The 14,443-nt window shown below is 38.0% G+C and overlaps 1 protein-coding gene across 1 annotated transcript in view; it reads right to left on the bottom strand.

Moving 5' to 3' along the window:
• Nucleotides 1-14,443, bottom strand: part of COL19A1 (collagen type XIX alpha 1 chain) — a 211,131-nt gene that overhangs the window by 128,581 nt on the left and 68,107 nt on the right. Inside the window, exons 11-12 of the mRNA XM_075145288.1 lie at nucleotides 13,884-13,937; nucleotides 9,100-9,144 (exon numbers count right to left, since the gene is read on the bottom strand). Of these exons, the coding sequence (XP_075001389.1) occupies nucleotides 9,100-9,144; nucleotides 13,884-13,937 (99 nt within the window). The remainder of the gene's footprint in view (nucleotides 1-9,099; nucleotides 9,145-13,883; nucleotides 13,938-14,443) is intronic.

Here is a 14,443-nt window from a genome sequence, read left to right as displayed (position 1 = left end):
TACAGGTAGAAACTTCCTGTAGAATTAACAATATGCTTTTCCTTTTCCCCTAGAATATCTGTGTACAGGTCTCTCTCTCTGTGATTGTATATAACCTGCTTGTTAATAAAAAAAAAACCTATCAAATAAAAACATTTGCATGCCCATTCATTGAGATGGCTGTCTTGTAAACAACATTTAACCTCATATGACTTCATGAAAAAAATTTTAAAATGCTACCCACAATGTCAGAGGAGAACAATCATACAAGTAGAGCAAAGAAAAACATTTTCCCCAACACTGAAGCTTAAAAGGTGCAAATAGGTGACTAAATAGTTACAAGATGAGAAAGAGAAAACTCTAATACTTCTCCTATAGGAGACAAGTATGAAAAAAACTCAGTTCACATTTACATCCAGCTGGTAAGGCACCCAGTCTTGACTGCATGAAATCAGATTTAAAGAGCTTCAAAAAATCTTCCCCCTGCCCTAATAAAGTATCTGTATTGATGGTTAGCAAAGGTAAGGAGCCACATTTTCAGCACAGTGGCACTGACTCCATGACCACCCAAACAAGCTAGGGAATTGGACCCTTAGTCTATGATACAAAATGCACATTCTTCCATTACTCCAAAAAACATTCAGACTAACAGGTCTGTATATGCAGTGGCCACGGTTACATCAAGATTTGCAGCTTACTGAATTTAGTCTTCTAATCTTTTGCTCAGACTGAAGCAGAATCTAGAACTGACAAATAGAAGTGCTGTACTAATACACAGCAGGGTTACTAACTGAGTCTCTTAATTGTCATTTTAAAGTATTTTTAATTATAGACCTTTGAGGTCTATGATTGTCGTCTACCTGTGTGTAATAGCTTCTATTTTTCAAGTAGATTGGAAGCTTCTCCAGTACTTGAGTTGTCTTATGTGGACCAGTTTTATCACTGAGATTTATGAGACAGACATCAAAATATTAGAAAGACTAAATAAGGACTAACTTCAACTAGAATCTTAGAAAGGAAAGGTGATTCCTTCTTCACTCACTTACACTTATTTAAGAAAAGAATATTGAAGACTGTGAAATAAAAGACTACACCTGGGGACACACTGGAAGTTTATAGCCTTCCGTGTTCTGAATGGACGGAAGATAGAGGAGTATTTTATTAGGTGTGATAGGATGAAGTAGAAAATGTTGAACCTCCAGGATATCTTCTTGACACTAAGATCTATTAGGAATTTTCTTCTAAAGGAAATAGAGGAAGCCCTATTTCCTGGGATAATTCAAATTGTACTTCAGAAAATAGTAAATATATACAAAGAACATCCTGCGTTTGGAAGAAAATGAAGCAGATGACTATTTTTTCTACATTTACGCTGGACAAGCCCCAGACTCTTTCTCTCTTCTCACACGTATATACAGGCAAAAGCACAATCAAAACATATAAAAAGTAAAGATAAAAGGATGAAACTTTGGAAATAATGAATGACTATCATTATGGTTTTACTCTCAAAGTTTCCCTTAGTCAAATACATGTAACTTTTTTATTTATATAACTTTACTGAGAAATATCAATCAAAGAGCTACAGTAAAATAATAATTTTACCAAAGATCAAGTGTTCACAAGTGCTTATTACAGCACATATACTGCTACATAGCTCAGCTCCAATGACATCCAGTTTTAAAATCCTCTATTTCAAGTGTGAGATGGGAGGGGAATAAGCTTTATAAAGGAAAGCAACCAGTCAAGGAAAACTGCAGTTGAAGAGTCCCTCTCCAGAGCACAGCCATTCTCCTACTCTATCACTTACAACTTCTGAGTCTTCCGAGATATCCACTAGTACTGTGATTTAGTCTATATAACAGCCCACCTTACGTGTCTCCGAGTTAAAACAGAAACAGGGATTTTATACTAATATTTTGAAGCAGCTAAGCAAGAAAAGGAATTTAGGTTTCCCAGCTCTGTGAAATCACTATTAGTGGCAATCCAGTCATGTTTGCTCAGCTATAATTAACATGTAAATGTGTTGGCTTTTCTATCACCACTATTCTGAATAAAATACACATTTGCACCATACATGCTGCAAAATGATAATGAAATTTATATGGTGTTCAGGTTCCATGTGTCCCACAAAACTGAATTCTCTGTTCTAGCTCAATTACAGAAAGAACCGTATCTGTGAAGTATACTACAGCAAATACATATTGTAACCAAGAAGGCAGACAAGATGACAGAAAAATGGGGGTAAAGAGAGTACTAGCTGAAGTGATCAAAGGAAGCAAGAGCCAGGAGATAAAAGAGAATGAATTACAGATTTAACAAAGAAAAAAAGGCATCTGAGAGGTTATTTGTCTGATTAACTAACAGGCTTTGGGCCAGTTCCAACTCCGAAGCGATGCACACACTTCAGATATCAAAATAAATAATAATAATAATAATAAAAAAGTAACAATCCCATTTGCTCACATATAGGCTACTCATGCCTGGGGTGGGGAAGGGATATTGAGATAACCATACCAAGGACAACTCAGTTGGCCTCAGTATTTATTACCACAGTGTGCTGGTTTTGGCTGGGATAGAGTTAATTTTCTTCATAGTAGCTAGTATGGGGCTACGTTTTGGATTTGTGCTGAAACAGTGTTGATAATGCAGACATGTTTTTGTTACTGCTGAGCAGTGCTTGCACAGAGTCAAGGCCTTTTCTGCTTCTCACCCCACCCCACCAGCGAGTGGGCTGGGGGTGCACAAGAAGGTGGGAGGGGACACAGCTGGGACAGCTGACCCCAACTGACCAAAGGGATATTCCATACCATATGACGTCATGCTCAGCAATAAACTAGGGGGAAGAGGACTGCTCGGGGCCGCTGCTCAGGGACTGGCTGGGCATTGGTCGGTTGGTGGTGAGCAATTGTTTTCACTTGCATCACTTGTCTTTCTTGGGTTTTATTTCTCTCTGTTATTTTCCTTTTCATTACAATTTATTATTATTATTATTATAAATACTTTATTTTATTTCAATTATTAAACTGTTCTTATCTCAACCCATGAGTTTTCTCACTTTTACCCTTCCAATTCTCTTCCCCTCATCCTGCTGGTGGGGGGAGTGAGCGAGCAGCTGTGTGGTGCTTAGTTGGCGGCTGGGGTTAAACCACGACACACAGCAACAGTAAGATTTCAACCTCTGGAGGTTTCAAGATCTCAGACCTAACTTAAGAGTCCCTTTCTTGGTTAAGCTCGTAACAGCTGCCAAGCTCAAAACATTGTATATGCCCACTCATCTGAACTGAAGCACTTAAACATCGTGCCTCAGCAAATTAAGAAGCTACAAATTACAGTACAGAAGATGACTGCTGGAGAGGTAAGGGTTACCTGAGAGAAAGACAAAACATTTGTAATTAGGTATTGAGATTTCTGAAATTAATTTTTTTTAAATTGCTAGTGACAACATATAACTAGGCAACTTATCTCCTCCCCAATGGCTGCATTTAAGCAACTCAAACCAACTCGTGCTTGAGCTAAGACTCTGCCCCTTGTTTTTGTTTGGTGAATTTTGGTTTTCTCCATTTAGAGTAAACTGACAGCCATTAAATGATGCACCAAGATTTGTGACATAGCTTTAAGTATATGTTTCAAGAAAACCTGGTCCTTCTAACTTTGTTGTTAGAATGGAGGCCCATTTTGTGGACCCTTTTGTTATCCGGATTTCCCCTAGTTTTAAAATCTGTTATTTTGGGGGTTCTGTGGTTTTTGTTCCAACTTGGAGGCTTGTGAGATACTCAAAATACATGTGTTACACATGTAACTTCACTGCACTGCAATTTTTGTATGGCTCCATTGGTGCATTATACAGCAATTCTCTGGATGTAATCCTCTGCACCAACCTATTCCATATTTTATTACTTTTTAAATATTTTGTATTTATAGTATTTCCCAGAGGTATCAAAACCAGGATCAGATATCTCTGATTGTTAGAACTCTGTCTCAGAAACTCTGTCTACAAGCTGATCGGAAAGGCAGGTTTTATTTTATGTGTCACTGATTTCAGTGCCTGGCTCTCCTTCATACTCTGAATTGTCAAAGACTGACACTGATTTTATTTTTCAGAAAGTAATTGCTTTGTGTTGGGACACTGTTTGGAAGAAAGCAGTCAAAAAAAAGAAAGAAAGATGAAAACAGCAACACATAGAAGGCTGTAAAAATGAAACAAGAGGATTCACCTTGTAAATAAAACTATATTTAGAAAATGCAGGGACAGAACTTCAGCTATGGGAATTGCCACAGCTCAGGTGAATGGAGCTGCGATCAGACAACCCAACAGTTGCATGGCAATTTTCATACTAATAAATTTTAAGATTCTCCTTTTTTTTTGGTACTTAACAAATTTTGAAGACACCTTTAGATTTCATTTATATTGAACAATTTATTTTGTAACTATTTGTATTGGAAAATAAACTGTTTCATAGGGTTTCAGCAAACCTAAGCTAAAAACATCCCAGAGAACGCATACACGCCCATCATCCAAGCACCCGTGTACAATACTACCCAAACAAGTGTTCCACGACAGCTTCTCTGAGGAAAAGAGCATCAGCTGACAGGTGATTGGATATTTAAGCAAAGGCACTGGTCACCCCCAGATGTGATGCTCCAAAACGACAGTGCGTGAATGTATATACACATCTTAAAAAATCTGCCTATAACATATTCTGGTGAACAATATTAGTCTATACTTTAAATTAAATATACATTCACACCCCACCTCTGCCAAAATTGGTGGGGGGAACCCCAACCAAACCATTATCACTTTTTATTGTTCTCCCTTTTTACGTGGATTTATAATGTGAACACGTGCCGAATCAGAAAAAATATCACATTCATGTTCACTATTCATAAAATCACAGGATACTTGAGGCTGGACGTGACCTCAGGAGGTCTCTAGTCCAACCTCCTGCTCAAAGCAACGTCAGCTATGGGGTCAGGCCAGGTTGCTCAGGGCTGGTCTTGAAAACCTCCAGGAAAAGAGGCTGCACAGCCACTTTAGGCAACCTGTTCCAGAACTTTACTGTCCCATCACAGAAAAGTATTAACTGGACATTAAAAACAAACAAGCATATATGTTGAAAAAGGAACTGTCTTGCTGTTCTCTGTGCTTATTCAATTAGAAATCAGTATAGGTGATACCTTGCATAATTTTGATTAACAAAAAATAGGAAAATCATCTAAGATAATCTGATCTCCTGTATTTTCACGAAGGAAGCCTTTCTTTAGTTTATTCCCTTTTCTGTAACCAGGATAAAAACTGTAGACCACTGGAAGAGGAAATTAATTCTATAATAATCAACAGTGTTAAAAGTAAAACCCCTTTCCTAATGGCTACACAGCATCTTCCTTGCTGCACTTTCAGCCCATTGCTTTGCATGTTATCTACTACGGACACAGCAAATATACCATTCCCTTCCTCTTTGCAGCATTTTTATGTATTGGAAGACTGTTTACATATTTCTTTTCAGCTGACTCTACACTAAGTAATCTTCATTCATGCAATCCTTCCTCAAAGGTTATGTTTTCCTGAGCACCAGTCATTCTCAGTGCTCTCCTTTCAACATCCTTTAAGTTGAAGCCTTACCAATACCAAATAGCACAGGACTATTTAATTACTGTCGCAGACAATATTCCACTTTAAAACGTTTTAGTAAGAGTCTTTCATTTGCAACTGCCTAACTTCATTTACCTATATTCAGCTTCTGATCCAAATAATCCTCAGATTTTAATTTCTGAATAGATACTATTTGATTTGGTTTTTTGCAGCTCAGACTTATTCTCCCCTATAAGTAGTTCCTTGCACTTGTTCCTTTTGCATTGGATCCTATTTTTTTCAGATGACATCTGATTTGCCTATCATCATAAAATTTAATACTTGTACTTTCTATCCCATACTGTAAAATTACAATTCTGACAGTATTAGAATGAGAATGGATCCACATGATATAGTCTGCCTTCCTGGCAGAAAACCAATTAAAACTGCTCTCAGTGTATACTTTTTCAGTCATGTTATAGAAGGGTAGACCGATTTTTTTGTTGCAGCTATAAGACTATCATGTAAGACAATGTCATTATCTAAGTAACACAAAGAAAGCAGAACACCAAGGAGAATTAAAACAAATTTACACTGAGAGTGTATTTCCCATGCACACGCAGCTCTGTAGCTTCCCTTACCACTATTGGCCTCTGTAAGAGAGAATCAAGTTCAATCTGAGACCAAAAAAAAAGGAGGAAGGCAGAACAAGACTTCTGGATTCCTGAAGGAGAACCAAGCATGGCAAAGAAACCTGTAAACAGCCTAAAAGAATCTCCCTCAATAGCTTAAATTAGAGATGCCTCCTGTATCTTTACCTACAATCAATCACTTTCACCTCAGTTGCCTACGTCTCCCTGATGTCCCCAGAGCTTGCTCTGCCAAAGCAGAATGTAGTAGAATAAAAGCCAAAGTCGACTAGTTTGATTTGGTGAACTGAGATGTATAAGGCTGAGTTGGTTTCAAGTACTCGATCCTATGGAATGATATGGTCACCAAAACAAAAATACAGGATTGTTAATTTTAATGTACCTCCACAGACAGTTTGAAATGGCAAATACCCCATGTTTAGGCAGCTGTGTCCCAGTCTAGGTGATATGCAAACAGTGTGCAAACACTTTCTTGTTCCTTGATATGCAAGATGGAGCAGAGTTTTTTGTATTAGGAAAAATCAAATTTTACGTTCCAAGCTTTTTAATCATGTTTGTTACACACAAATTAGTACAAAACTATTTTATTTTGTGACACTACGTTAAAATGCAAAGGTGTTGATACATTTTTAATACTGGTTCCGGTTCACTCACTGGAAACAGCATTGTTGTTCCTCAATAATTATTTGAATTAAGGCTAAACTGAGTAACTGCTAAAGCCCAGGCTGAGACTTAGTTCCCATAATCTTAAAACACACTCTTTCCTCACAAATCACGATGTGTAGCTTCTCATGACACTGTCCCAAATTATTTCTGAGTGATCACTGATAAGTAAAATCCTTCCACTTGTATATTTCCTTTTATTTGAAGGACAGCGGAATACATTGTTAATAGTTACACTGGAAATACTTTTAAATGGAATCTTTTAATTAACTTCTGAAGTTACAAGACAAAAAGGAAAAAAAAAAAGGTCTAAATATGCTGACTCAGTTTCCAGATAAGAAAAATGTGACTATCAGTGGTTGAGTCATTTTACCTCTGCCTTAAAATAAGGGAAATCAAGCAAAGAGAGTGGCAGCAACAGCTGGAACCACGTGCCTGTGTCCAAACATAATTTATTCATAAAACTTGAGGAAAGCACAGCACAGCTGCTGCGCAATTATGAAAAAGAAAGAAAAAAAAAATCCACAAGCCCTTCAGAACTGATGAATAATGGTGCCACCAAGGAAATAAGATCTGTCGGTGGAATTAGAAACACTGAAGCTTAACAAGTGCTTTTTTTTAGAGAGTGAATTTAACATTATAAACGTTAGTTGCTATGGATGATGGTTTTTCTGATATTTCTTCCTTCCTGATTATTGGAATACTTCCTCCTAAAAAAACCTCCACAATTTTAAATCTGCTTAAATTCTGTTAATCCATAACATGCTTTCTTTAAAATATGAACACTGGAAAGCTGGCTGACACTTCTAAAGAAATATGGTGGGTGAGTGAAAGCAGCCTAAGTGAGTCCAAAGCAGCCTAACTCACAAGGATATTGCACTTTTTTAAATTCAGAAGCTGCCACCTACTCTCCATTTTCTTCAGTCTGAATATTGCCAGCATCGCAGTATCTGTCGTTCTTCATCTTTATGACGTATAAATTGAGCAGAAATGCTCTCCTGCACCTTTTTCAGACAGTGAGCTGAAGCACAGAGAAACTATCTATGATCCAAGAAAACTCTTAATTCAGGTTGCCTAATGCACATCAGCCAAAACTAGTGAAAAAGCAGTAACCAGGCAGTAACTTGGTTAGGAGCTGAAGTTTCAAGCTTAAACTATCACCATTGTTACTTTAATTCCTATTAGGCAAGCTAAGAACAGGCTCTTCCTTCCTCTTGTCCCTCAACACAGACTTGCCTTTGATGACCTGTGAAGACCTATTTGAAGCCACATAAGATTAGGTTTCATCATCTAGAGCGACCCAGGCTGGCATTTCTGTCAGCCAAGACAGCCTTCCACAGGACCAGTTTAGTTCCATTTTAACGCACAAGCTTCTGAACTATTTCTGGCCACTGCAGAGCACCTGCAATTAGGGCGAACTGCTTCAAGCTCCATTTCCAATACCCACTGGTGAAGAACAAGGAAAGGCTTCTCCCGGAATTTACACTTGGAAACGTTTTATGGCTGTTGGGAGACTAAGAATGTCCGTAGGGCAACATGCCAGTTCATCAGGCAAAGGGACTGAACTTCCAGTCCAAGGAAGAGGTAAATGCACCTGCATTCAGCTTGGCCACTGGCAGACAAGTCAGTTCACTCAGTCAGATGTATGCAGGAGACAAAACTCATGTTAACTACTGTAGCCACAGAAGTATATCAAGAAAATTAACCTTTTAAAATCAGCAGTCAGTTATGCTGTAGCAAATGTTAAATGTTGCTACTGCAGTAAATTTATGTTCTTAGGAAAAATGTGTAAAACATTTAGTAGTTGCGATCAACACAATAAGTTTCTATAAAAGTGCATTTGTAATGTATAAAAGCAATAATTAAGTACTATAAATACCTACACATCATCTCATCACGCATTTCATAATGTGTAAATAAACATTCACTAGTTACCATAGAAATAAGGTAGCAGTAGACACTACTGGAGTCCAGTAGTTATGTTCTGTTAGACTTTATTATTAAATCTTTTCTTAAAAAAAAAAAAAAGTGATTCTAAAAAAAGCACTGATGACACCAATTAACAGGCGTAAAAACCTCCTTGTTCTTAAGCATTTCAGGAATCATTTACATAGCAAAAAAAAAAGAATTTTATTCATGAAAGAGTTAAGGAAGACCTTCAGAACAAAGCTCTACTTGGCTGGTCATATAGCAAATCATTAAACCGAAAAAATAAATAACATGGAAAGAATAATTTACCTTTTCACCTTCTTCACCTTTACCACCTGCAAAGCCACGTTCACCCTGGAATACAAAACAATAAAATAAAAATCTCAAACAAACATTCTTAAAATAATTGCATTCTTTAAAATAGTTTTATTGCACTGAATTTTTATTATGGGATTAAAACAGAAGAAATCGTTTGGATACTGATTGTGTCTCATTCAAAAAGGTGTGAAACCTCTACAACAAAAATGACAAAGCTTTCCACAGCTTTGTCAATTAACAGTAGTCAATCATTTTCCATTCAGCCTACAGGATCTTCTTGGCTTTAAAAATTCTGAACTATTCATTGATGCTAAACCCGATCATTACAGTCCTCCTGTTCTTCTGCAGAACCAGTTTTAACACATTTATTCCCAGTAATACTTTAATTTTATTTTTTAAATATGACTAGTCAGCTGTGAAGGCCTCCAAAACCCAGAACAATTGAGAAAAATATACAGATACAGATTTTTTACTGAAAAAAACCTCATTCCTTTCACTGTGAAAACCACATCCAATTACCCAAGTATTAGAAAAAAACCAGAAGGAGCAAGTTTTGAAATATTAATTCAAGCTTAGCTTATTTCAGCAGATTGAATTTTTTATTTGATGATCTTTCAATAAAAAGACCTGTTATAATGCTCTTCCAGCTCCAACTTGATCACTTTTAGCTCAGAAAAAGATCTTAATGTACAATCTTACTATGTTAATGTCTTTTCAAATAGTCTGCAGCCTGGCTATATTATAACAAGAATAACACCTGTTTTAGATCTTAATTAATGTATAATTGTACGTTTTGTAAGACCTATAGCAGACATACAGCCAAACACTTGTAGCACAAACACTACCTAATAAAAAAGCCCCAAACATTCTCTTTCTCCCTCAAATCACCTAGGAGGAGATGGTTTGCACATCTTTGCCAGTCTCTAGAATTCAGTCTCACTGCCTCAGTACAACATACATGATTTTTACAGGTCTGAAGATGAAGAGACTGGAAAATTTCCAAAGCAAAGCCCATGGTATTTTTTAAATTACTTTCAAAAAATTAGAATGAGCAATGTCTAAACATTCTTTCACCCTTCAGAGAGTGTCATTTCCTTATATAGAAGTCTAAGGTTTAAGTGAGGTTAACAAGAACAGCAGGCTACAACTTGCAAAATTTCTAGCAGCATTTTGTCAAATCTTTCAACTGATATAGCATCATGTACTACACATCTGGGAATTAAATTCAAAGCTTTGGAGATGTGCAGATATATAGATTACCAAATAGTTCTGGACTTTTCATCAACTACCTACAGTGGCTGCTTTTTATTTGCTTTCTTTTGGCTGGGGTGGCTCATGCAATCAACAGCTTAGGGGTCAATTTTAGAAGCATGCCCAAGACCAAGCATGCAAAATAGGATCTAGTGAAATAACCTTCCATATATCCTCACCTAAAAATGAGTGGTTAACCACTGAAACTATTTCTGAACGTATGCAACTTCTGTTCTCATCTAGTTTCCCTTTCTCAAGAAAGGCGGGACCAGAAGATCCTTCGATGTCCCTTCCAACCTGAGTTGTTCTATGATTCTATGATTCCCATTCTTCTCCAACTGTTGGACATACAACACAGCTAACACCTATTCACTTTTGACAAATCCCTAGAAGCAAAGTGTTTTCTTCATTTAGCTTTCCCATTTGTGAGACTGCATATCCTGTCTTTACTCAATTCCAAATCCATTATATAAAAATTATTCTTAGATAGAGTAAAAATTTCTCTGGTTGTAGCTTGTGTCCATTGCCTCTTGTCCTTTCATTGTACACCTCTGATGAGTCTGGCTCTGGCTTCTCCGCACCCTCCCAGTAATTACAGACAGCAACGAGTCTGCACACCATCCTCCACCCTCCCCCTTTCCAAATCATTTCATGTTAAGGCTGAACAAGCCCAGCTCCCTCAGCATCTCCTTGTACATAGAATCACTAAGGTTGGAAAAGACCTCTAAGATCATCGAGTCCAACCATCAACCCAACACCACCATGCCCACTAAACCTCATGGGGGATGACACTAGTTACTAGGCAGCAGTTGGACTGCATAGCAGTTATTCCATCTTTGAGCCCAACAATCCAACCAATCTTCCACTCATCTTATTGTCCATTTATCCAGTCCATACCTTACAGATCTGACTACAATGATGTGACTGGAGACTGTGCCAAAAGCCTGGCTGAAATCAAGGTACACAACATCCACTGCTCTCCCCTAATCCACTCAGACAGTCATCTTATCAGAGTAAGCAATCAGGTTGGTCAGGCATGATTTGTCCTTGATGAATCCATACTAGCTGTTCCCAGTCACCTTCTAGTCCTTCAGGGTTTAGAAATGCCTTCCACGATTTGCTACATAATTTTTTTCAGGGACAGAGGTGAGGTTGACTGGCCTGCAGTTCCCTGGATCCTTCTTGAAGATGAATGTGATATTTGCCTGTTTCCAATCATCAGAAACCTCCCCTAGTCATAATGATCTTTTGCTAATGACAGAGGGCAGCCTTGCAGTGACATCAGCCAGCTCCCTCAGCACCCCTGTTTGGTATCTTGCAAATGTCCAAGTAGCTTAACGCTCCTTAACGCTCTCTTCCCCTTCAGAGGGTAATGGCTCATTCTCACACACTCTGCTAGGAGGCTCAAGTACCTGGAAGGCCTGAGGGCAAACTTTATTAGTGAAAACCACGGCAAAAAAACGTGTTGGGTACTCCGGCCTTTTCTGTGTCCCCCATCCCATTAAGCAGTGGGTCAAAATTTTCTTCAGCCTTGTTTTTGCTACAGATGCACTTAACAGAAGCCCCTCATGCTGCCCTTCAAATCCCTCATTAGTTTCAATTCGAAATGAGTTTTTGGTTTCCTAACTCCATTGCCATATTCTCTGGCAATGTTTCCATATTCCTACTGCTCACTCCTGCTTCTACAGTTTACTTTCTTTTTGTGTCTGAGCTCAGTCGGGAGCTTCCTCTTTATCCATGATGGCTTTCAGCCATGTTTGCTCAACCTGCTGCACATCAGAATGGACTGTTCTTGGGCTTTTAGGAAGCCGGCCTTGAAGATCAACCAGATGGGCTCCTTAGGCCTGCAGGACAGTCTCGATCGCTCCTTGACCTCCTCTTTGCCAGATTCAACAAACTTAGCTCCTTGAAACTCTCCTCAAAGGTCTTGTTTTCTAGACCTTTGTCTAGAAAGTGTATGTTCATACACTATGAACATACACTAGCTCCCTGCTGGACCCTCTCTGGTTTCACATCTCTTGAAGAAATGAGGGTGGAAGACCCCTCAAACATGACACAGCATGCCAGCAAAGGGGGGAAAATACCTTCCCCTGATCTGCCAGCTGCAGTTTTACTAACGTAGTCCAATATGTGGTTCACTTTATTCCCAACAGGAGAACAACGTTAGCTTATACTCAAGCCTCATGTCCACTTCCAGGTCCTTTTCAGCAATGCTGCTGCTCAACCAGTCGGTTCTCTGCCTGTACCAATGTATGAAGCGACTAACTAATTCCTTCTTTTTCAGAAATACAGTCTAAGTGTCCAGATTTTTTGCACATATTTGAATTAAAAAAAATTATTTCAATTAGCAAAAATAAGAAATACAGTTAACTGAAAGTGTAGAGAAAGAAGTTTAAGTAATTTCCACTTAACAGCATTAAAAATATAACAATATTAGCCACTGGTAAGTTACTTCAAAGAATTCTTATGTTGCAGAAATAAAAACGTGAAAGTTGCAAAATAACACATTTATGACTGACTTAAATTCTCCTTCTTGTGGCAGAATTCTCATATTAGGTTAGGCAAAACATTTTACACAAGCTTTTTCATGGACAATCACTGATTACTCGCCTTCATGCTCACTGCAGGATTGCTGATTTAATTTTCAGTGTTTTAAATATGCCTGCAGTACAAGTCAATGAGATCCTGGCTTTGAGCGTATAAATTGATAGATTGTGGTTAGCATGTTGCGGAACTCAATGCTGGCTACCTCATCTGCAGAAAATAAGTTCCTTCCTTCTCTTTGTGCTATATTACACGAAGTATCTGCCCTAAAGATAAACAAATCAGCCCTTTGCATCAAGGTCACGCTGCAGAACACTTTCTTGAAATTTCACTATGAGCAAAAGAATGGGATTTTTTGTGTAGTCCCTTAATTTGTGGAAGCAGCAGAGCTATTTCCCCTACAATTTTCTAAAAGGAATTAGCTGGACAGATGCATTAAGATTTCTTTCTGAATACTTATGGTTAAACACAGCTGCAATCAACAGAAAACAAAATCTGACCATGAGAAGAGTCAGGCAACTTTAACAAATATTACCAGCAAGGTCTATAATACAGATGTCTCTTTTTTGCAAGTTCTGGCTTTCCTACAATATTCCACCTCTGGAAAGGAGCAAAAGATTAAGATGGAAGAGTGGAAGAAGCAGTGCTGTCCCTCATCTCATTTTGCTGAGATCACGGGGCTCTCAAATTTCAAATTTTTGCATCTGCTATCTTGTGGCTGGAAAGACCTGCACAGTTCTGAGACTTAGGCAACCGCTCTTAATGCAAAATAATACCGATAGGCAGGTTTGTGCCACTGCACCTCACATCCTTTCTCTTTTGAAAGAGAAGCTGATAGTAAATTTCCTCTGTCACATTATACAACTCGGAAAATGTAATTCAAATCCAATTTATGTAGATACTGGATAGCTGACAAAAAGGTTGTTGAGTGAAAATACATAAAATGAGACAGCTTTATTCTTTTATTTTTATTTTTTTACCTTGGAACCAGTAAGACCACGTATGCCAGGAGCACCTACTAAGCCAGCTTCCCCCTGAAACAAAATGTACATAGCCATCATTTTACAGACCTAACTCACGACTGAGCTAAATTAAGAGGAAAAAACATCTGGACATGTATTGCTTCTCATTCCTTTTCTACAGAACAGCTGAATTCATTTCTAGGGTTGTTTATGTCTGTTGACTTATATTTGGTTAAAATACATTTCACTTTCAAAATATTAGACAATTAACAATTACAGGTTATCTAATTATGCAGCAGATATAGCTGTAGATTGCTTCAGACAACTGGACAACAAAAAAGATTAGAGAGTTTGGATCACGTGAAAATCTTTCTCAAGTTTTATTTCAGGCCCTGACTCAGAAAAAAATACTTCAGAAGACACTTGCATACTACCCAAGTACCTAATATCCCAACAAGGGTGCCATAGGTTCCACTCTCTCCCTCACACCTATTGGGTGGCTTGAGCCCACAAGGATCTACACTTAAACCATTAGGTCCCACAGGGAGTTGTACATATGAAGCAGACTGCTGGTTTCT

This window comes from Calonectris borealis, chromosome 3 (genome assembly GCF_964195595.1).
Source record: "Calonectris borealis chromosome 3, bCalBor7.hap1.2, whole genome shotgun sequence".
In the NCBI taxonomy this organism is placed as follows: Eukaryota; Metazoa; Chordata; class Aves; order Procellariiformes; family Procellariidae; genus Calonectris; species Calonectris borealis.
The sequence above is the reverse complement of the archived record's forward strand: the minus strand, read 5'-3'. Positions and strand labels throughout refer to the sequence as shown.